General features: G+C 31.9%; 1 protein-coding gene across 1 annotated transcript; it reads right to left on the bottom strand.

The window, feature by feature from the left end:
• Positions 1-4,902: 4,902 nt before the first annotated feature.
• On the bottom strand, positions 4,903-5,847 carry LOC127557260 (olfactory receptor 10G4-like). The gene has a single exon (XM_051990643.1). It carries the CDS (start codon positions 5,845-5,847, stop codon positions 4,903-4,905), a length of 945 nt encoding a protein of 314 aa, XP_051846603.1.
• Positions 5,848-23,646: the final 17,799 nt, after the last annotated feature.

Below are 23,646 nucleotides of genomic sequence, written 5' to 3'. Positions count from 1 at the left end.
AAAAGAGGAAGAAGAAGGAATGGGCCTTGAGAGAAAGAATAAGGACTTAAATTGGTGTACAGGCCCTGGGGGAATGTATTTCTCTCTGGATCTCAGCGCTCCCTCAAAAAAGGAAAACAAAAAGCAAAGCAACTGATCATTTGTTTTCAAATATGAAAACATATAACCTCTTATATTTCCATATGTTTATGTTATTTTATGTCAGAACCTCACAAGAAAGAGTCAGTGTTATCTCTTAATCTCTGAAATCTGAAGGTCTAAAAGCATTTAAGGAAAATTTTCTGAAACTGACTTTAAATATTTCTTGGATGAATTGAAAGGTAGCAAATATCATCCTTATCCCTAAGGGCATTCTTTATTCCCTCTTATACTTCTAAGTATTCTTCTGATTCCCACTTAATTTTCTAAAGGTTATTTGCAACTCGTTTACCTGTGATTATAATTTAACTCAATGATTGTTAACTGAGGGTAGGAAGTAGGCTATAGAATTATTACTAGCTGTGAGTTTACAAATAAGTAAACACTTTTTGTGTAAACAGAATAAATGTTATATACAACATGTATATTACTATTTTTAAATTGAATGAATCGTGTTATAAATTGTAATGCTGGAGAAACTGAGGCAAGGCAGAAATTAGAGGTTTTTAATATTTTAATAGTGGAGAAGTTGGACTGGCAAAGCCATACTAGCCAGCCACCTTGAATGGGACTTTTGTCTCAGAGCATTCAGCAGCCAGCAAGTAACTCCAGAGGCTTTTATAGGGCTCCAGTGATCAGGGAAACAAAGGCAGGGGGGAAGGGGGAAGGAGCATTGGGTGAGTGACAATTTCAGGAAGGACCATAACTTTTTAATTCTGACAGGTTGGGAGTTGAAAGCAGGATATAGGAAGTCTGAGCCAGAAAGATAGAGTACCATTTAAATATTTGAGATAAGCCATCTGGAGTTTTGTGACTCTTTGAAATGCCAGAATGGCCAGAGCTCCACAGCCCTAATCATCTCAGTATTAATGGCCAGGAAGGGGGTGGGGAGAGGATTGCCACAAGGGAAACTGAGGCAGAATAATTCAGGGAAAGTGATATCAAACAATTCAGGGAAATGGAGATATTACAATTCAGGGAAAATAAGGCAAGGAAACAGGCATAACAAAACTAATGGAACTTCTTTTAAAAGTGTTATCTGAATTCTTTTTAGTGTTATTAGTTTTCTCAATCAATTTTCACAGATAGAACAACAAATACAAAAGAGAATTCATTTTTTTTAACAGTATATAATCACAAACTTAGAGCAGAAAGGCATCTTTGAGATTATCTCGTCCAACTTCCTTATTTAACAAATTGGGAAGTTGAGGCTCAGAGAGTTTGTTTAATGTGCCTAGGGTCACATGGTTAATGTCTAAAACAGTCAAATCCAGTGTTTCTGACTCCCAGTTCCATATCTATTAGTCTTTAAAAGAGAGGTAATCTGAAATAGGCAGGATATTGCTGCTTTGATTCCTATCTGGAATGTGCCCTATAACTTTCCATTTTGATCCTGAGAATGATGTAACTACACAGCTTCCAAACAATTCACAACATTTATTCAGTTTGTATTACATGCAAAGCCCTGTGATAAATGCTAAGGTTACAAGTAAGAAAAGGAGACAATACTTTCCCTCTCAAAGGTTGCAAAGTATTGGTGGAAGACAGTATTCAAAAGGAAGGTGAAAAGGGGGGTTAGTGCTCAGAATGGAATAGAAGTGAGCAACTAAGGAAGAGTAGTTACCAGGAAAGTGTTAAGCCTTCTTTAAAGGAAGACTTTGGGAGAAGTCTAGTTCTCTGTTCTTTAAGAGCTAAGAAAGGATGAGTTGAAAATGTATAGAGTATTCAAAATGACTAAGGAGTTAATGTTTAAAGTGTTAAGTCAAACCTCATCATTCAATAGAAAGGTTAAATGACTGTTCAATGTCATACAGCAAAAAGAAAAGGTGGGGTTCAAAGTTTCTTCCCCTGTCTTTAAATCTAATATGCTTTTCTCTCACATAAAGTACAGAGAAATCAAAACTTCACTAAGCTTTGGGTTAAAAGGCTTAGGTTTGACTCCTACTACTCTAGAATCCAATTTTGAAGTTGCTCAGAAGAATATCCTGAGAGAACTCAGTAGAGTACTTTGTCTACTATGCTATCAGAAATTTCTATATTTTAACTTAAAGGTAATAATCACTAGAGAGTGGGATTGCGAGTAATATAGTTAGTGTAACATTTAAAAAATCATTTTGAAGACGTCCAGTGATCACCTGTCACCAACAAAATGGAGGATTAGATATTTTCTTCAATCCTCATGACCTCTCATGTCTCCAAAATAGAATTATGTGCAAGAGGTAAAATCAAGTTCAGCTATCTCCATAGTCTGTCATAATGACCCCAAACACAATAAAAATTCAATTAACGTAAAACAGAAAACCATCCCTAACTCCTAAAATGTTCACTCAGTACAACATTCACCACCATAACCTATTGCGCTCCCGGTAGCATTATGAAGAATTAAGCTCTTCACTTCAACCTTCATCGTTCTCCTAATACTAAGGAGACATTAATGGCAAAAAATTTTCAAGATGTGATAATATTATAGGAATCTCTTGCCAAACCCAGTTTAACCAGAGAATTGAGAAATAAAGAAAAATTACCCAGGACATGTCTGTGACTGTGTGGTTTTCACTAAGCCTGCAGAAAATAGTTGAAGATCTAACTGGTACCAAAACTAACTCATTCCCCAATTAACTTGGGTCAAGGCAGGTGTACCATGAATTGACAGTTTTGAGAAGAAGATGAGACACTATAATGTGATTTAATCCTTTAGAGAAACCATCATCCAAAGGGAGTGAGTCAGAAAATGATCAATAGGGAAAAAATAAGGGAGGAGAGGAACTAAAATTACAACAGATTTTTAAGAGGAAAAAAATTAAGACTAGCTTTGGAATCTGTGTCAGGAAACCTCCACACCCAATCTATCTGATTCTGACCACTCCTTAGTCAGATAGCTTCTGGCCTCAGGCTTATTCTGTCTTTGTCTTTGATTCTCTCTCTCTCTCTTTCTCTCTCTCTCTCTCTCTCTCTCTTTCTCTCTCTCTCTCTCTCTCTCTCTGTCTTTCTCTCTCTCTCTCTCTCACACACACATACAATATATACATACACATAATCTAATAAATGACTAGGGAACTATTAATGATAGAAGGGAATATTGTCTCCCAATTAGATAAGGAGAGTTCAGTCATTTCTAAATAAACATTATAATACAAAGAAAAATGATTTAAAATTTGATGACACAGGGAACACTATTCCCTAGAGAGTATGGATTCACAGGATGATGTTCTTAAATGGTCTGAAAATAAAACAAATAAATAATCATCTAATAAATTATGTTTCCAACATTGTAACAGAAAAGTGAGATGGATGTACAGAAAAAATAAATGTGTGAAATTGTTTTTCCTTGATTATACTCATTGGTATAAGAGAGGGCTTCTATTGGAGGTTATTGATGAAGATATTGAGATACAATTTATACATAGTGATAATGATGTAAACAAACCAGCAGGTAATAAAGAAAAGAATAGTAATGAAACATTTAAAAATTCATAAGAGAGTAAAGGCAATTCAAAAGGGACAAAAAAAAGCAGAATCAGCTTTATGTTTTTTTTTCTATCAATTTAAAATAATATACATTAAAAACTATGATGTAATTCTAAGGGAGATGGCAATGGTTTTGAAGCTCTCTTGTTCTAACAATCCTGTCTATCAATAATTGTAGAGAGATATAATTATATTTCTTCCCTTGGATTTTAGTGAAGATGTATTAGTAATCCTAAGGCTCTCTGACCTAAGAGTGTATTGTTCTGACAATCTGTCAATGATTGTAAAAGTCTTCTGGCCTGGGAATATAATAATATTTCTTCCCTTAGATTTTAGGTAAGATATATTAGTGATCTTGAAGTCCTCTAACTTAAGAGTACTCTTGTTCTAACAATCTGTCTATCAATTAGAAAAGTCCTACAAACATGACTGACTGTCAGATAGATAATCTGTTGGTCAGCAATAACCAAGTTCTTGAGACAATAGTGAATAAGACCACCCTTAAAACCTACCTGAAAGCCATAAAATTATCAAGTAAATAACATGAAACTTTGACCAATTTTGACATTACAATTACAATAAAACTTTGCACCTTTGATATAGTATAGCTTCTAGGGAAATATAGCAGTGGTTTTGGGGTTCCCTGACCTTGGAAGGCTTCTGTTCTAACAATAAATCAGTAGTCCTACATCTTCTAGCTTTGGAATCTGTGTCAGGAAACCTCCACACCCAATCTATCTGATTCTGACCACTCCTTAGTCAGATAGCTTCTGGCCTCAGGTTTATTCTGTCTTTGTCTCTCTTTCTCTCTCTCTCTCTGTCCCCCCATCTCCTTCCCTTCCTCCCTCTTTTCCTCCTTCCCTTGCTCTCTCTCTCTCTCTTGCTCTCGCTCTCTCTCTCTCTCTCTACACATACACATACAATATATACATACACATACACATATGCACAAACATAAAGATATGTATTTGTAAGTATATATAAATATATGGTTAAGTCGCTATATATACATATCCACATATGTTTGTATACATGCATACATTTTTATGTATAAAATAGAACACCAGAGTTTCTAATTTAATTTATTAGAGAAGCATGGAAAACAGGAGTGGAAAGGAAACTTAAATTATTTGACATTTTCCACACAAATTTTACACCTGATAAAAATGAAGTCTCTAGAGGCCCACAGAATAGATTGATAGCAAAAACTTACATAAAAAGTATTTCTACCACTCCACAAATAAACCGTTCATTAAAAAGTCAAAATTTTATTTTATTGCAAAAAGTGGTCTATTTCTAGATCTTAATTTGTATAAAATTTCTTTGATCTTTTAGCCTAAGCAAAGCTGTTTTTACCTCTTTGTTCCTTAGGGTGTACACCATGGGATTCAGCAGGGGTGTGATCACTGTTTGGAAAATGACCACAATCCTGTCTACAGCATACATGGAACCAGGTCTTAGATAAACAATGAGACCAGGCACAAAGAAACAGAGGACCACAATGCAATGAGAAGCACAGGTCTGGAAGGCTTTGTATCTGCCCTCTGCTGTGCGGATCTTCAGAATGGCACGGACAATGGACACATAAGACAGAAAAATCAGGAAACAGCATCCAGAAGCCACTATGCCAATGTTGACAAAGATCACCATCTCATTGACTGAGGTTTCTGCACAGGCCAGTTTGAGAATGGGGGGTGCATCACAGAAATAATGCTGGATCTGGTTAGGGCCGCAGTAGGGCAGGCGGAAGGTCAGGGCAGTCTGGGCTGCTGAGTGGATAGCACCACTGAGCCATGTGCCTCCAGCTAGAAGGGCACAAGTTTTCCTGCCCATCATGGTAGCATAGCGCAGGGGATAAGTGATGGCCAGGTAGCGGTCATAGGACATGACTGTGTAGAGAAAACACTCAGTGCTTCCCAGAATGTGGAAAAAATAGAGCTGGGCAGCACAGCTATGAAAAGAGATGGCCCCACCATCTGGGGAAAGAATACCCATGAGTATCTTGGGCACAGTGACAGTGGAGAACCACATATCAATGAAGGAAAGATTGGCCAGGAAGTAGTACATAGGAGTATGGAGGTGAGCGTCTACTTTAATCACCAGAAGGATGAAGAGGTTCCCCACCAGAGTCAGTGCATAAATCACTAAGAAAATACCAAATAAGAGAGTGTTTAGTTCTGGTGCATGGGGAATCCCCATAAGGATGAATGTGCTCACAAAGCTCTGATTATGCCTTTCCATTCAGACAGTAGACTCCTTCCCTAAAAGATAATAAGTTAATCAATTAATTAACAAGCATTTGTAAATACTCAAGGCACTGGGCTATGCACATATTAGGCATACGCTAGGCACACACACACATACACACATTTTTGACCTCAAGGAATTACATTATATTGGAGAACACCTATAAATATATAGGAATTACCCAATTCCAGAATTACCCATAGGTTAATATATTTGCTGTTTACCTATTCATATATTTATTTGTTGTTTACCCATTCATATATTCAAGTATACTAAAGCGACAAAAGCTTTAACATGCGGAAAATAATATTACACAGAAGGTAACCTCAGAGAAACGTGGGAAGATTGTGATGAACTAATAATCTTCATATCAGAAATAAGAAGAATAAGCAGAATAATTTATATAAATATAATGGAAATTTGATAATGGGGTTGAATTAAAATATGCACCCAATAGAGGCTATCTGTAGGACTATGTGTCAACTGTGTCCAGTCTATCCCATGGGAACTTTGGGTGCTTCTAAATGTGACAAGGCTAAATGTCATATAGTTTGACAGTGATTTTGTTGACTGATGAGCTGGAAATGTTGATGATTTGGTGAATTTTAAAAGAGAGTAAGTTCAAATTCAGTGATTTCATCCATTCTGGCAATCATCATAAGAATTGGGTGTGAAGTATTTGTAGCATCCTCCATCCTGACTTCCATGGTATAATAAGAACATGATGTTTAAAGTGTAAGTCCTGTCTAGTCAACATGAATCTGATTTTGTGCTGCATCTTTTTTCCCTTTCTTTTTAGATGGAAAGTAGTTATCCAGAGAGCAAGAGTTGTTTGAATATTAGAGAGTCAAGATAAAAGGAATAGTACCTAATCTGCAGTACTGCAAATTGTTTTTTGTTCTAAAAAGGTTTAAGTACAAATATCTCAAGAGAATATCATAATATTTTTAAGTTACTGACTTCTTTTTAAGGTATGTGAGGTTTTTTAAAATATAAACAATGAATCTTTTGTGTTTCTTGTAATTTCATTTGGAAAAATAAATTTATTTAGCATATAATATCCATCTCCTAATTAATTTATATGTACTGTGCTCTCTTCTCATTGGGGGAAGCTCTAGACATGATTCAAGAATCTAATATTTAAGTAATTTTTTCCCGGAAAACTTATGGCATGGATTTAATGAATTAAAACATATGAGAAAAAGCAATTTAAGTTCTCACATTAAAGCTCAGACTCTTATCTAGACCAAAAGCCTGATTTCAGTGCTATGCCCTTTGGACCCAGCAGTAGTTCTTTAAGGTCAGATAAAGGAAAACAATTCTGAATAATAGATTGCTAATCATTTCCATGATCAATAATCATGTCCTTCAGAAGATCAATGATAAGTTTTTCTTTCTGGGTTTACTGAGCCAACTCCTCCTCATAGTAATAGATTAGATCCTCAGATGGGGATATTACGGAGAAACTTGAGGATTGCTAGTCCACTAACACTAACTCACAAGCCTCCACTCTTATGCTTCCCATTAACAATAAGTAAGGAGAATTTGTTCTCTAGAAGAGTCAGCATAGCAAAAACAATTGTTTAAAAATATTTTCCTAAAAATCCAACATTCAATGTTCCAAAAATACAAAGGAAGGCTAAGGGAAGGAAAGCAGACACATATTTAAAATATAATGTACTGGAGTCAAAAAGAAGGAACCACATGTAGCCAAGACAATTCACAATTTTGAAAATGCAGGGACTCAAAGTTCTTTCTTTCTTGTGAAATGTACTTAATATTGATGATGGATGTCATTCTAATGATCAGTACGCCACTGAATCCTCTAAAGTTATAATTTCTTTCTCTGTATGAGTCAATTTCCTAATGGACTCAAATCATGTTGCATACTCATGCTACTGCATTAGACTCCTACTGGGTTTGACTGCTATTGAAGAGTTTTGAAATGGGGCAAGTTTTGCTGAGCAGTATCAGGCAGGTCATTCTATTACTTGATTCCAGCTGTCAAGCTGAGTAATTCAGCCCGTTGATTCAAGGTGTGGTGTTTCTGCTATATGAATTGATCCAGTGGACTCCCTTGCTTTTCAATGAATAGTTCAACTTTTTCTCAGCTTACTATTTATTGGCTAGGCTATGTGGGAATATGCTCTCTTCATCTAGAATGCTTCAATTGGGTTACTGGCCCAAGTACTCTTCATAATGACAAACTGAATTCTTAGAGGGCTGGAATTTGCTATTTTCAGGGTCCTATGGAGAGCCCTGAGTATAGTTAACTACTACTAGCTTACAAGTCACCTCTGGTGTGCTCTTTGAACTAAAGTAATTCTTAAGCAGAAGCCAGTCTTCCTTTATACTTTCTCAGAGACTCAGCTCTAAGATTATTTGCTGTTTCCAGTTAGGATGTAAGAGTAGTTCAGTCCCTTTCTGGATTAAAAGTCCCTTTCTTCAAGAAGATACTCCATTTTGCTTTAGGATGATAGGTCCCAAATCAATCAGTTTTACTTTTCATTCACCTTTAGTTGCAGATGAGTAGCTAGCCACAAAGGTATGAAAGCATCCTTGCCCTAGAGGTGAATTCATTTTTTTCTGGTATCTTCAAATGCAAATTCTATCTAGTGATAGGGAAATATTATTTTTTTTTTGCATTTGAAGGTGTTTTCTTTTACATTTCAATGCCTACTATACATATATATGCATACATGCATACATACACATATAATTTTATTTCATGCTATTTAATTATATGCTATAATTATATTGTAATTCTGTGATTTATGAAATATTATATATAATATGTTATATAATATTAAAGTATATAACATATTTATATTTATATGAATGGCATATATATTATATGTATTTCATACTATAATTTTGTCATTTATATATTTAGTTGTTAGTAATTACATATACTATATAATATAATACAATAATTATATCAAACATATACATTCAAACTTATATATATAATTATATAATTAAATAATAAAATAGGTAATAAATTATTAAATATAAATATTAACAATTTGTATATTTACATTTGTAGAATTGTGTTATTTTATGTTACATAATTATATGTAGTTTTAGTACATAATATATCTATTCATTTATAGAGGGGGGCAGGGGGCAAAAGGCTAGGAGAGAAAGATAATTCTGTTAAAAATCTTTGAAGACTTTGCATGTACATTGTATTCTAGAAACAAAATTCTCTATAATACATGAAAAGAGAAAAAAGGAAATGTATGAATATATCTTATTTCCCAAGATACTTAATTTAAAACTTATTTTAGAGAAAACTATGAAGATTCTTAAGAGACTTTAAACATTCTGCAGAATAAACTTGATGGTAACTTTTTCTTGATGTGGATTAACCTGCTATTATGTGTGTGTGTGTGTGTGTGTGTGTGTGTGTGTGTGTGTGTGTACGTGTATGTATTCTGACTTAAATTTTGATAATCAATTTGCTGTAGATAGTTGCCTATATCTTAGTTTTAGTATTGATTTCAGTGGTTTAAAAATTGAATATGAGTACCTTCTATTGAAAAAGGATATTTCCTAAGTTTATTTGGTAAATAATATTTAATGAGCTGGAGTGGGTAAATAAAGACAACTGATTGAGAAAGAGTTTGCAATTTTGTTATTTAATAAGAAACCATCAATCCATACCTCTGGATCACTGTAGAGCTTGGAAATGGCAAAATTAAATATGATGCTGCATCTAGGAGATGACATAAGTGAATGTGGTAAACCACATAATATCTTCTTATACTAGTAAATAAAAAATTGATGTCATAATAGAAAATAGAGGAATATTACATATCTCCTGAGTTTCAGGGGTCAAGAACTATAAGATAAGAGAAGAAATAATATTCCCTTCATAGGAAATCACAGATATTCATGATATGGGTATCATACACATACTCACACAAACACACACAATTGCACTAATGTATTTTAAATCAAAAGATCTGGAATTGTAGAGGTTAAAATAAAAGAAGCAATATGATAGGAAACACTGATTTTTTTTTTAATATAAATACATCAAAAAGAAAAGATGCTGGAAAATTTCCTAAACTACCATATGAATGGAAGATTGGTTTTTTAAAAAGGCAAATAAGAATAAAATGTTAAGTGAAAAATAGCTAAAACTACATTTATATGATCAAAATCTATGAGACAAAAGTTATGACTTAAAGAAAAGGATTTTGGAACTTTTATAGAGTTCCCAATTTTTTGTGAGCTCTGTTTCTCTAAAGCATTGGATTTTTATGTGAAAAAAATAGAGATAATAAAACTACTTGCTTCACAAGATTTCTGTGAGAAAAGAAATTTGCACATTTTGAAGCATTATATAAATTTGGTAGTGTTAAATAAACCTTATCTGATTAGGTTTATTTTTTTAAAAACCCCAGTGTCCTGCACTTGTATAAGATCACTGCTTTTTTAAAGTTTTTTTTTTTAACTTCATTTTAAAATGAAATTCCTTGAATTCTCTTTCCTGTAATTCAAAACAGATATTCAAATTCAAAACCTGAAATTAGAATATATCAGGAGAGACTAAAAAAGAGGATCATATAAATTCACAAAGTAAAATGGATAAGATTAAATAAATGTTTATATTTGCAATACATTCACTCATAGGACTAATTTATGTAAGTAGTAGTTCACAAAATAGGCATTAGTTATTGTTTTCAAATCCTTACTTACCAAGAGTTACATGTTCATTGTGGGGAGGAAATTAAAAAAAAAAAAAAGATCTAATAAAGTGGGGGGAAATCTTTGACTGATTGATTGTTTTATATAGAGGAGAAAAAAAAGGCAATTGTGGGCCAATGAGAAAAGCTAAAGAAATTGCAACAGGAATTAAACTTCCATTGTTAATGGTAGTCTGGATTTCCTATTTACTCAAAAAAGTCATTATAACCAATAAATCATATATAATGAAAATAGGAATAGCTTCTAAAAGATTTATATAAATTCCTTGATCATAGGTGGTTTTAGCCTTAAAGTAGAACTTAAGAGTCCATTTAAAACTATACAAATCATTTGACAGAAGAAAAAATGGTAGATTTAAGAAGTTTAAGTAACAGGTCTAAGATTACATGTTCATCAGAGAAATAGAATATAAATCCAGAAGATATTCCAAAAATAATTAGAACAATGCCTAATTATAAAGACGAAGAAATGGTAGATAAGAATGACTAAATTACTCACCCAAGACATAGCAGGGATTAAAAGAATAGAAGTTTCAAATTCAGTTCTTTTGTATTTTGACCAAGTCCAGCTTTCTAAATACTGTACTCAGAGGATTTGAACCCAGATCTTCTAACAGTACATAAAATGCCTTAATTTGCTTGTTGAAATGAAATTGGAATGTTTTAAATTGATGGTCAAAGAGAACACCAAAGCTCTCTTTCTGTAACACATTCCTACATATTACTGTCAGGGACAGGATCCTGGTTTGGATGAAACATGTATAATCCAAGATAGTAGTTTATCATATCATATGATCTAATCTCCCTTTCAGTTCTCTTCTAGAAAAAAATATATATGTATATATTTCACCTTCCTTAAACTGATTCATAAGAAAAAATTCTGCAGAATTAAGAATTTCCATGCATTCCAGCAAAGTAGCATAAGCATACTTTCAAAAATGAGTAGCATAAATCTTACTATGACATGGACAAATTCTATCCATATTGCTATACTGCCATCTTCCAAGGCCCCTCATGGGGAGAGGTAATACCGTAAGCTACACTGAGTAGATCAGCAAGGTCCAAAGAAAAGAAAAATTTTACTTCATTACTTTCCTAAAACTTCATTTTGACTATGACAAAAACATGATACTAAAAAAATCAGGAAAAAAAGAAAAAGATTTAGCCAAAGATAATATGGCATTTAAAAAAACTATAAGAAAAGTAAAACTTCAACATTTACCAAGATTCTGGGTTTTGTAATCCAACAACAAAATTCCATTTCCTAATACTATGTACTAGGTGTTGTTTATTGGGATAGCCCCAAAGGTCAGGAAAAAAAATCAGGTGAATGAAGTTAGAACAGCAGCAATTTTAACATGGTAAATTGACACAATGCATTCTACTGAGATCGAAGTTTTCATCAAAGAAATGGATTCTCTGCTCTGATTACTAATTTTATGCTTAATTTGCTGAATCATTTTCCTCTTGTTCAACATCAACGGTACCAAGGTTTTACACTTGGAATCTTTATGCATGTCTTCATGCTTTGAAGTCTCATCTAATCCTAGGTTTCAAGTATCAACTCATATATGATTTATCAATTCCAAATGTATATCATTTGGAGACTTCTCTCTTTCATTTCCATTTCCTTGATGGAAATCTCTAGTTGCGTGTCTCATCAGAACTTCAAATTTATATCCAAAACCAGCTGGAATTACTCCCAAACTTAACTATGAAATTTTTCAGTTCTATTTATGCTATCATCATTTTCTAAGTCATTAAGTTTGAAATTATTTTAATTAGAGTAATTTCTATTTCCTGCCTCTCATTCAGCTTCCTTAAACCAATCACCAAGGCAGCTAGGTGGCAAAGTATATAGAGAGCTGGGAGCTAATAACAAGTAGATATAAATTCAAATCCAACCTCAGTCATTAGTTTGTGATAGAGGGTAAATTTTTGCTTTAGTGTCTCTATCTGTCAAATGGGGATAATGATAGTACCTACCCTGCAGGATCAAATGAGATAATATTTGTAAAATACTTAGCATAGAGCCTGACTTGTAGTAGGTACTATATAAGAGTCTCCCCGTATAGTGCTTGCATATCAAATTGCCTTTTTTTTTCTTTCTTAAATTTTTTTCTGGTTTTATACATATATATATATATATATATATATATATATATATATATATATATATATATATATATATATAAACTTAAACTTTTTAAATACACATTTCTTTATGAATCATGTTGGGGAAGAAAAATCAGAACAAAAGGGGAAAACCATGGATGAGAAAAAAGAACAGAAAAAAAGAAGTGAATATATGGAGATTGAATGTAAATCAATATAGTTTATATTGATTTACATTCAATCTCCATAGTTCTTTTTCTGGATGCAGATGACACTTTCTACCCAAAGTTTACTGGGATTGCCTTGGATCAAATTGTCCATTTCAATTCCTACCACTTCCATCTTAGTTCAAGGCCTCTTTCATTATTCTCCTCAGAATTACTGAAACACCTAGTACCTTTACATAGTCCTGCCTCCCTTACCCCTATTATGTCCATATTACATATCTTGATTAGGACATTCTTCCCAATACATAACTTTGATCATGTCACCCTACTACTCATATTCTTTCCCTGATTCCTAATTGCTTTTTAAATAAATTCAAACTTTGTATCCTGACATTTATCAATTACAAGAGAGGAAGAGTCTTAGAAAGAAGTTCTAATTGACCACATTTACCTTGCTGGTGTGCTTTATTTATCCTTTTATAGGTGTTATAGTAGATAAAGGAATAGTCTTAGAATCAGAAATTCTGAGTTCAAATGCTATGTCTAATACTCACTGGTTGTACACCCCTAATCAAAACATTTCATTGATCTGAGTCCCATTTTTCATAGAATCACAGAATATGAAAATCAAAAGGACCCTCAGAAACCATCTAGTCAAACATACACCTGAAATGAATGTTCAATATGCCATACCCACTGTCTCATCGTTTCTTATATGCTTTTAAGAAAGGAGCACCCTGACTTCTCAAGACAGCCTATTCTCCTTTAAGGCAGCTATAATTATTAGGAAGTTGTTTCGGACATTAAATCTAAATTGGCTTCTTTGTCACATCTACTCATTACTCTTATTTCTGTTTCTGGAGGAAATACAGCAAACTTAGTTACTCTGACTAAATTCAAAAAGCTCAAAGGCTTAGCTAAAAGAATATGAGCTTATATTGGCTAAATTTTCCTTTATGTAAGTATTGAAATAATAACTTTACTCACTGTCTCAGGGAATTATTGTGAAGAAGGTATTTTATAAATCTTTAATGCATCAAAATGACACTATTATTAGTAAAATATCTGAGAACAGGGACTATAAATCATTTACTTTTGCATTCCCTTCCATATTTAGCATAATATTGCTATTTCTTCAATGAGTGAGTGAATGGATAGGTGGGTGGATGGATGGATCAATGGATAGAGGGATAGATGGATGAATCTTTTCTAAAATGTACAAAATGTTTGGAGTTTTTCCAAATTTTTACTACTGACCTGCAAGTTGGAAGCACTATGTCAGGAGGTACATTTCAAAAATATATTAGAAAAAGATGGAAAGAGGTTCACTTCTTTGCTATGATGAGTCTCCCTAAGAGTAGGCTCCAAAAGAATAAGTGCCTGAAATAGACTCCCATGAAAGAGTATGAGCTTAAATTAGCTTCATTCCATTGGGATGGGATTACCTCCCCAAACACCTCAACTCCCTTGCTGCTCAGAATAAGAAACAAAGCAATTGAGAATTAAGTGTTTACACTTTTCCTGTATAATTGATAACTGTTGTCAGATGTGTGTGTTCCTAATACCATGAAAATTTTATGAAAACAAATCAGGATTTTATGAATTAATATTTATGGATGTTATGCTTGAGACAGATGTGGAAAATCTTTTCTGGATAAGAGTTTTTACAGCATTTTCTGCTAAAATTAACCCCCCCCCCAAATTATTATCATTTTTTAAAGTATTATCTCCAATTGTGTTCTACATTTCCTTTTTTAATTTTATTTTTAATTTATGGAATAAAACTATATTTCCATAGCATAGAACAATAAAAAATGATTGCATATGAAATCGTAACTTGATATTCCTTTCAAATATACAAAATTATCATGTAATTGTTTTTGTTTTGCTCCCCCAACCCTAGAGAAGGCTACCATTAGTCATAAATAGATGTGCATATCACTCATACATGCATGCATATATGTATGTATATATGTATGCATATATGTGTAGATATCTAAATAATATGTAAAATTATTTTCTACATCTATTTATCAGTTCATTCTCTAGATGAAGATAGCATCTCTATTCATATGTCTTTTATGATTAATTTGAGTATTTATAATAATCAAATCAACTTTTTTTGCCCAAAGTAATTCTTAAAACAATATCACTGTTATTGTACACAATGTTTTCTTGGTTCTGCTTATTATTTAGTCTTTATTATTTCATGCAAATCATTTCATGTTTTCCCAAATTAATTCAACACATCACTTATTATTCCATAGTAGTATTCCATCACAATCACATACCATAACTTTATTCCTTTCCTTAACTAGTGAATATACATGCAGTTAACAGTTCTTTGCTACCATAAAGAAATCTGCTATAAACAGTTTAGAACAGTGGTTCTCTAACTTTTGTTTTCAGTATCTTTATCCTATTAAAAATTATTGAGGATCTCTCCAAAGCATTTTTGTTTATCTGGATTATATTTATAGACATTTACCATATTGGAAATAAAAACTATTTTTGAATTTGTAGACCCTCTAAAAGGGTTTCAGAGATCCTCAGGATTCTCTAGACCATACTTTGAGAACCACTGGTTTAGAACATATAGATTCTTCCCTTTTTTTCTCTAATCATCTTTGGAAATCAATCTAGTTGTGGTTTTCTACTAGAGTCAAAGGTCATAGGACATTTAATAATTCTTTGGGCATAATTCCAAATTGCTCTTCAAAATGGTTAGATGAAGTTTATAATTCTACCAATAATGAATTACTGTCCCATTTTTTTCACAACCCCTCCAACATTTGTTACTTCTCCCTTCTATCATTTAGTCAATGGGATAGATATAAAATGATTTAAAAAAAAAAAAAGGTTGTTTTAATTTGTATTTCTCTAATGAATAATGATTTGCAGCATTTTTATGTGATTATAAATTGTTTTGATTTCTTCGGAAAATGCCGGTTCATATCTTTTGACCATTTATCAATTGGGGAATGACCCCCACTTTTATAGCTTTGGAAAAGTACTTTATGTATTTCAGATACAAGATCGATATCTAATAAACTATTTATAAAATTTTCCCCAATTTTCTGCTTTTCTTTTGATCTTGGATACTTCTGTTTTATTTGTACAGAACCATTTTCAATTTAGTGTGATCAAAATTATTCATTTTGCAACTAACTTTACTCTCTTACTCTCTATCTCTTATTTATATTATTTATTTATCCATAAGTCTAAGTCATATGTTTCTTGTTTTTATTTTCTTGTAAAATCTCTATATCTATGTCATGTAACCATTTTAATCTTACCTTGATAAATGGTGCAAGAGATTGGTCTACATCCAGTTTCTGTCATGCATGCTGCTTTCTAGTTTTACCAACATTTTTAAAAATCAAATAATGAATTCTCATACCAAATCCTTAAGTCTTTACACTTGTCAAATGCAAGGTGGTTGTGTTTATTTGTCACTGTAATTTTAGAATTATATTGATCTCTTCCATTGATCCCACTTTCTATTTCCAGATAGTTTTGATAATTACTGCCTTATAACATAAGATCTGGTACAACTAAACCTCTTTTCTTTAAAAAAATTTTTTTCCATTATTTCCTTTGACACTTTTGACTTTTTATTTTTCCAAATAAATTTTGTTATTTTCTTCCAATTCAGTAAAAAATAAAATGGTAATTTAATTGGGATGATTGATTATATGTTAGTTGGACTAAAATAGTTTTTTTTAAGCATTCTGGCCATGAGTACTCATGAACAATTAATATTTCTCCAATTATTTAAATCAAATTTTGTTTTTATAATATATATATATTTAGAAATATAAATTAGTTTATATTGTTCCTGGGTTTGTTTTTGCAGGTGTACTCCCAAGTACTGTTTAGAATTACTTTTAATTTTTTTTTAATTAACTCTGCTTGCAGTTTTGTTTGTGACATGTAATAATGTTGATCATTTATGTGGATTTGATTTATATACTGATACTTTGCTAAAATTATTAATTGTATCAACTAACTTTTTAGTTGAGCCTTTGGGACTTTCCAAGTATTTCATTTATTGCCTTCAAAAAAAGATCATTTTATTATCTCATTCCCTATATTGATTCCTTCTATTTAATTTTCTTCTCTTATTAATAGGTTTTCCAATACCATATAGAACAATATTGGTGACAGTGGGCAGCTGTGTTTCATACTTTATTTTATTAAGACTATTTCTAGTTTATCCACATTACAAATAATGCTTCCTGATGGCTTTAGAAAAATTATTTTTAGCAACTTGTGGGAAAATAAATTTATACCAATCCTTTCAAGGATTTTTAGTAAAAATGTGTGTTAAACTTTATCAAAAACTTTTCCACATCTATTGATATAATCATATGGTTTTGTTGTATTTTTGTTATTAATATAATCTTATGTTAATAGTTTTCCTTATGTTAAACTATCCCTACGTCCTCAGTATAAATTTTACTTGATCATAATGTAGAATCCTTGTAATATATTGCTGTAATCGTTTAGCTTGCATTTTTATTTAAAACTTTTATGTTCATATTAATAATGAAATTGGTCTGTTTTTTCTATTTTTAATTTTTCTAGTTTATGTATCAGAATCATATTTACTTCATAAAAGGAATTTGATAGGATGCCTCCTCTAGACATTATCCTAAAAAATTTCTTTAATCTTAGATTTAGCTCATATTTAAATGTTTGATAGAATTCATTTGTCATGGCACTTTTCTCATTGGAGGCTCAAGTATGGCCTGTTCAATATCTTTTTCTAAAATAGATCTATTTAGATATTTTATCTTTTCTTCTGCAAATCTAGGCAATCTTTATTTTGTATATGTTGTTCCATTTTAATTATATTGTTAAATTTATTGGCATATAATTGGGGAAAATAATTACTTACAGTTGTTTTGATTTCATTTTTGTTAGTGCTATGTTCACCATTTTAATTTTTGATATTAATTATTTGGCTTCTTTTATTTTAAGTGAAATTATCCAATTGTATATCCTATTTGTTTTTTCAAAACTCTTAGTTTTATTAATTCAATGTTTTTAACTCAATTTTATTAATCTCATTTTTAATTTTTAGGATTTCCAATTTAGTGTTTAATTTGGGATTTTTAATTTGTTTTTTCTTAGTTTTTTTAATTGCATACCGAATTCATTAGTATGCTCTTTCTCTGCTTTATTGCTATAAACATTTAAAACCATAAATATTTCTTTAACCATTGCTTTTATTGTATTTCATAGGTTTTGATATGTTGTCTTGTTGCCATTCTCTTTAATGAAATTATTGATTATTTATATGATTTTTTAATCCACTCAATCTTTGAGATGAATTTGTTTATTCTCCAATTAGTTTTTAACCTACCTTTTCATGGTTTCTTATTAAATTTTTATTGTCTTAAAATATGAATAGAATACTTTCAATATTTCTGCTTCTCTTCTTTTAACTGTGATATTTTTATGTACTAATATGTTCTCAACCCCTGTAAAGGTATCATGAACTACTGAGAAAAGGTATATTTCTTTCTATTCCACTCAGTTCTCTCCAGACAGCTATCATATCAAGTCTATCTAAAGTTCTATTCACTTGTTGGATTTATTTCTTATTAATTTTGCTTAAGTTCATCTAATTCTGAGATGTAAAGATTAAAGTTCCCTACTATTATAGTACTACTGTTTTCACTTGTAGTTCATTTAACACAACACTGCATGATGATCAGCTTTGATAGACTTAACTCTTCTCAGCAGTACAGTGATCCAAGACAATTCCAATATATACTTGTGATGGAAACTGTCATCTACATCCAGAGAAAAAGGTATGCAAACTGAATGCAGATCACAGCATATTATTTTACTTTTTGGTTGTTTTTTTCTTTCTCTTGGTTTTTCCTTTTTGTTCTGTTTTGGGAACTTCACCTTTTCAGTGTTTTCACACCTTATATCTGTTTATATTTCGATATAAATATAAGTGGTGAAAAAATCGTCCTTATTTGCAGATGCAGATGACATAATAGTTTACTTTGAAAACCCTTTAGACAAATAATAGGATGCAAAGTAATTCCCACCATCATCATTATTTCCTTACATTACTAAAAAAAAAAAAAAAACCTGAAAGATAATAGTAGAAAGAGAATTCCATGCAAAATATTTACAAAATTCATAAAGGAATTAACTTATCAAGAAACAATAAAAATCATTAAAATGCAAGTTGGGACTAAAGGAAGCCAGGAAATCCAGGAGGCAGAAATGAGGAGGGAAAGCATTTCATATCATAGGGGACAATAAGTAAAATTTCTTTGATTTAATTGGTAAAATGTCTTATTTGAGTAATAACAAGGAGATATATAACTGGATCGAAATATAAGGTGTGAAAACACTGAAACGGTGAAGTTCCCAAATTATGAAGAGTTTTGAATGCCAAAGAATTGCATATTTAATCTCAGAGATGATATAGAGCTATTGGATTTTATTGAATTGAATTTATTAGGAGAGGGGAGCAGGGATGACATGGTTGGAATTGCACATCAGAAAAAAAGCATGAATGGAGGCTCACTAGAGAGAATAGACAACTGTGGCAGACAGATCTCTTAGCAGTCTATTGCATTAGTCTAGATGAGGAGATGAGGGTCTGAATCAGAGTGGTAATGATGCCAAAGTAAGAGAAAGAAGTACAATTAAGAGATGTTGCAAGGAAAAATTGATATATCTTGGCAACAGATTGGATTTCAGTGGGGAGGAGAATAAAGAATCAAGAATGACAACTAGGGTGCAAGCCTGAATGACTGGGAAATTAGGAAGGGGAAAAGGTTTTAGGGGAACTAGTTCAGTTTTGCATATGGTGAGTTTAAGATTTCTGCAGAGATCTACTTTGAAATATTCGATAAACAGAGTGAAAACAGCTGAGTTATATATACTTGCTCATGTTGAAATATTATTGTTGTGTACAACGTTCTCCTGTTCTGCTTTATGACCTGGAAGTTCCAGAATTTGGCTATAATATTCCTGATAGTTTTCATTTTGGGATCTCTTTCAAAAAATGGGCAGGGGATTCTTTTAATTTCTGTTTCCATTCTTTTTATTTTGATTCATTTTTTCTTGATGTCCCTTGTAATCATTAATATCTTCCACTTGCCCAATTCTAATTTCTTTTTAATTTTTTTATCATTTTTATTTAAAGTTCAAATTTTATTCCCCCTTTCCTTTTTGCCCTTCCCCCGAACTATACCAGTGAGCATGTCTCAATTTATATTTAATCAATATGGGTTCTTTCTCTGAAGGCAGATTATATACTTCATCATTAGTTCTTTGGGATTGTCTTGAATCATTGTATTGCTGAAAATAGTTGTCATTCACAGTTCTTTATAGGACAATATTGCTGTTCTAGTTCTGTTCACTTCACTATGATGTATCAATTTTTGTAAGTTTTTCCAGATTTTTCTATCATTTTGCTTATCATTTCTTATACCACAATATTCTATTGCACTCATATATCACAGCTTGTTTAGTAATTGCCCAATTGATAATTCCTTTTGATTTCTAATTCTTAGCAACCACAAAAAGAGATGCTATAAATATTTTTGTACAAATAGTTCCTTTTCTCATTTTGGGGGATGTCTTTATGATATAGACCTAGCAGTTATATTGTTGGATTAAAAGGTATGCACAATAATATAGTCCTTTAGGCATAGTTCCAAATTGTTCTACAGAATGGTTGAATGAGTTCACAATTCCACCAACATTCATTAATATTCTAGTTTTCTCACATCTCCTCCAACATCTAATGTTTTTCTTTTTTGTTGTATTAACCATTCTGATATGTATGGGATACAATCTCAGAATTTTTTAATTTGCATTTCTCAAATCAGTTGTAATTTAGAGCATCTTTCATAAGCTATATAGATATTTTTTATTTCTTCATGTCATTTGATCATGTACCAATTAGGGAATGACTTGTGCTTTTTATAAATTTGACTCTGTTCTCTATATATTTAAGACTCAAGGCTTTTTATTAGAGATGCTTGTTACAAAATTTTCTTTAGTTTTGTGTTTTCCTTATAATTTTTGTTGCATTGGTATTGTTTGTGCAAAATCTTTTTTTATTTTATATAAAAAATTTATTTTTATTTTATATAATAAAAATTATTTATTTTATATGTTCTGATGCTTCTTATATCTTCAGTCCTATGTTTGTCCCTAATGAATGTCTGAAACATTAATTATTCTATGCTCTCTTAATTTGCTTATTCTAATTTTTAAGGAATTATTTTCCTTAGTACTTTTGTTTCTTCTGTATTTGGCCAATTCTTCTTTTAAAGATATTCTTCTCTTCAGTAAATTTTTGTACATCCAAGACTGTTTGGCTAATTCTATTTTTTAAGTTCTCTCTATTGGATTTTGAGCCTCATTTACAATTTGCTGTAGTTTGTTTTTAAATTGTTATTTTCTTCAATGTCTTTGAGCCTCCTTTACCAATCAACTGACTCTTTTTTCATGATTTTTGTTTGCATCACTCTCACATCTTTTCCCATTTTTTTCTTCTACCCTGTTTATTTGATTTTTAGAATGCTAGTATTCCTCCTCATCCTAGGACTATGAATTAGATCTAAATATGGGTGGACAAACCCATTGCCAGCAAAAAGGTGCCTGCTATCTCCTTCTGGCTAATTGTCTGAATCCTTACTTTCTGTGGGCTGAGAGCAACATTGCTGCTGATTCAATTGCCCCCAGAGTGGGCTAGTGCCTTCCCAGGGAAATTGCCTGTTACGTACTGTGTCCCATTCTCAATAGACATTTCCTGCTAACTTTCTAAGTTATCATAGGCTGAAAATTTTTTCACCACATTTTTTTGGTAAAGTTCTACCATTCCAGATTTCATTTTGAAAAATTATTTTAAAGTTTGGGAAAACTCTGGTAAGTCCCTGTTTTTTCTCTGCCATCTTGACTCCACTAGCTATCTATTTAACTTTTGATCATCCTTCACTCTGAAGGCCAGGGTAACTGACACTCCAGATTTTCCAGTTTGTCATCCTATTGCCAGATGGAGTCCCCAGAGGGCAATATTTATTGCTCCTCACAAGGTCCTGGGGGTAATATGAGTGATTAGACATGATTTCTAACACAATGCTCATAAAGCTCCTATTTCCCTGTATTGCCAATATTATTAGCCAGCCAGTGTTAGCTTTTAGAAAGGGATATTTACTAATGTAATACAGCAAGAAAAATTGGAACAAAACATTCCTCTAAAAGACTTCTGCATACTCTCCCATTATTACACATAATGTCTCTGGAGAGAGTAAGCTAGAGAGTACATGTGAATAAAAGGCAAATGCAGATCATTTTATTTTTAGATGGAAATTCTTTTTCATTTTCCTTCTTGGAGTCTTCGTGAGGTTCCCCTGAAGTATCTACAGCACTTTCCTGGATTCTGAAGTTTGGAACTTCCATTTAATCTTGAAACTGTGATTTGGCCTTCCCCAAAGAAGTAATTCTCCCTGAAACGACCTTTTTTTCAGTGTGTTTAGATAACAAGAGGAAAGGGAAAGAAATATTTGAATCCTTATGACTATACTAATTGGCTATCCCTCACTATAGACACAAGAATTTGATTTCTCAATATGCTCTCAAAGCTTAGCTGATTTCTTTCTCAATATTTTTCTCTAATCACCTATTGTGTAAGTGTGAATGTGTGAGTGTGTGTGTCTATGTGTGTGTGTGTGTGTGTGTGTGTGTAAGATTTTCTTTCAATTTATTCCAATAGATGCGTCATCTAATTATATATAGTGATTTGAAGCTTGACACTCCTTTGATCTAATTCATATGTTTGATTGAGTGATTGATTCAATAGAGATGTTTAGGAATTGTTCATACTTAGTTTACATATTTGATTGACCTATAATTCAATTTAAAAGAAATTATTATCTAATAAAAGTATCAAGACAGAGACCATTTTGTTACTTACATTAATTGAAGATGGAATATAAGATACCCTTCTTATACCAGACCTGTTCACTTATTCACTATTCTCTTGTGGACTTGGATGGGGCAAATTTCCAGCATCTTTCTTCTTTTCCCCTAGTGCTTTCCTATATGTCTAAATTATCTTTTCTATCCCTCCCGCAAAAGTTATTGCTTCATGTATATGGAACCAAAAAATTTAGTCCATAAAGTATTATTTCAGCCTTTATTCTTTCCTTTCTGCTTTAAATTCTTCAATTCTTTTGTCATGTAGGTTATTTTTTAATCGCTTGATGATCTTTCTTTGTTCTTTCTTTTACCTCTCATTTCAAACTCTTTTTAAAAAAATTCACCTATAAATACAAGAGAATGTATTTCATTATTTAATCATTTATTGATAATTTTACTTATTTAACTTCCCTAAATTTCAATTATTTAATAAACTTGCAAGGTAAATATTCTCTTAAAATGTGTTGGAGTCTGCTGGTATTGGAATCAGCCAACTACAGTTGGCCCATGAGCCCATTGCTAAATATTCAGTGTGAGTAGTATGATCTGTGTTTCAAATAAATCATCATTCTTCATTGCCTTTATTCAAAATTCTCAACAGTTTACTAATATTATTTCCTGAAATATATTGTTGAACATTTTTTCTTCCCTGCATTTCAATAAAATGGTTTCCTTTGCAATTCTATATATATATATATTTTTGGCATTTAAAAGCATTATTTTAAGGGACCTGTGACTTCCCCAAACTGTCAAAGGGATTTATTTTATATAAAAAAGTTATAAGCTCTACACTGGCATGTTATACTTAAAATCTCATCTAATCGCATTAT

The sequence above is a fragment of the Antechinus flavipes genome, chromosome 3 (genome assembly GCF_016432865.1).
Source record: "Antechinus flavipes isolate AdamAnt ecotype Samford, QLD, Australia chromosome 3, AdamAnt_v2, whole genome shotgun sequence".
In the NCBI taxonomy this organism is placed as follows: domain Eukaryota; kingdom Metazoa; phylum Chordata; class Mammalia; order Dasyuromorphia; family Dasyuridae; genus Antechinus; species Antechinus flavipes.
The sequence above is the reverse complement of the archived record's forward strand: the minus strand, read 5'-3'. Positions and strand labels throughout refer to the sequence as shown.

Bases quoted from the DNA above. Each gene is read 5' to 3' on its own strand.
- LOC127557260 (XM_051990643.1), bottom strand. From the start codon at position 5,847: ATGGAAAGGCATAATCAGAGCTTTGTGAGCACATTCATCCTTATGGGG.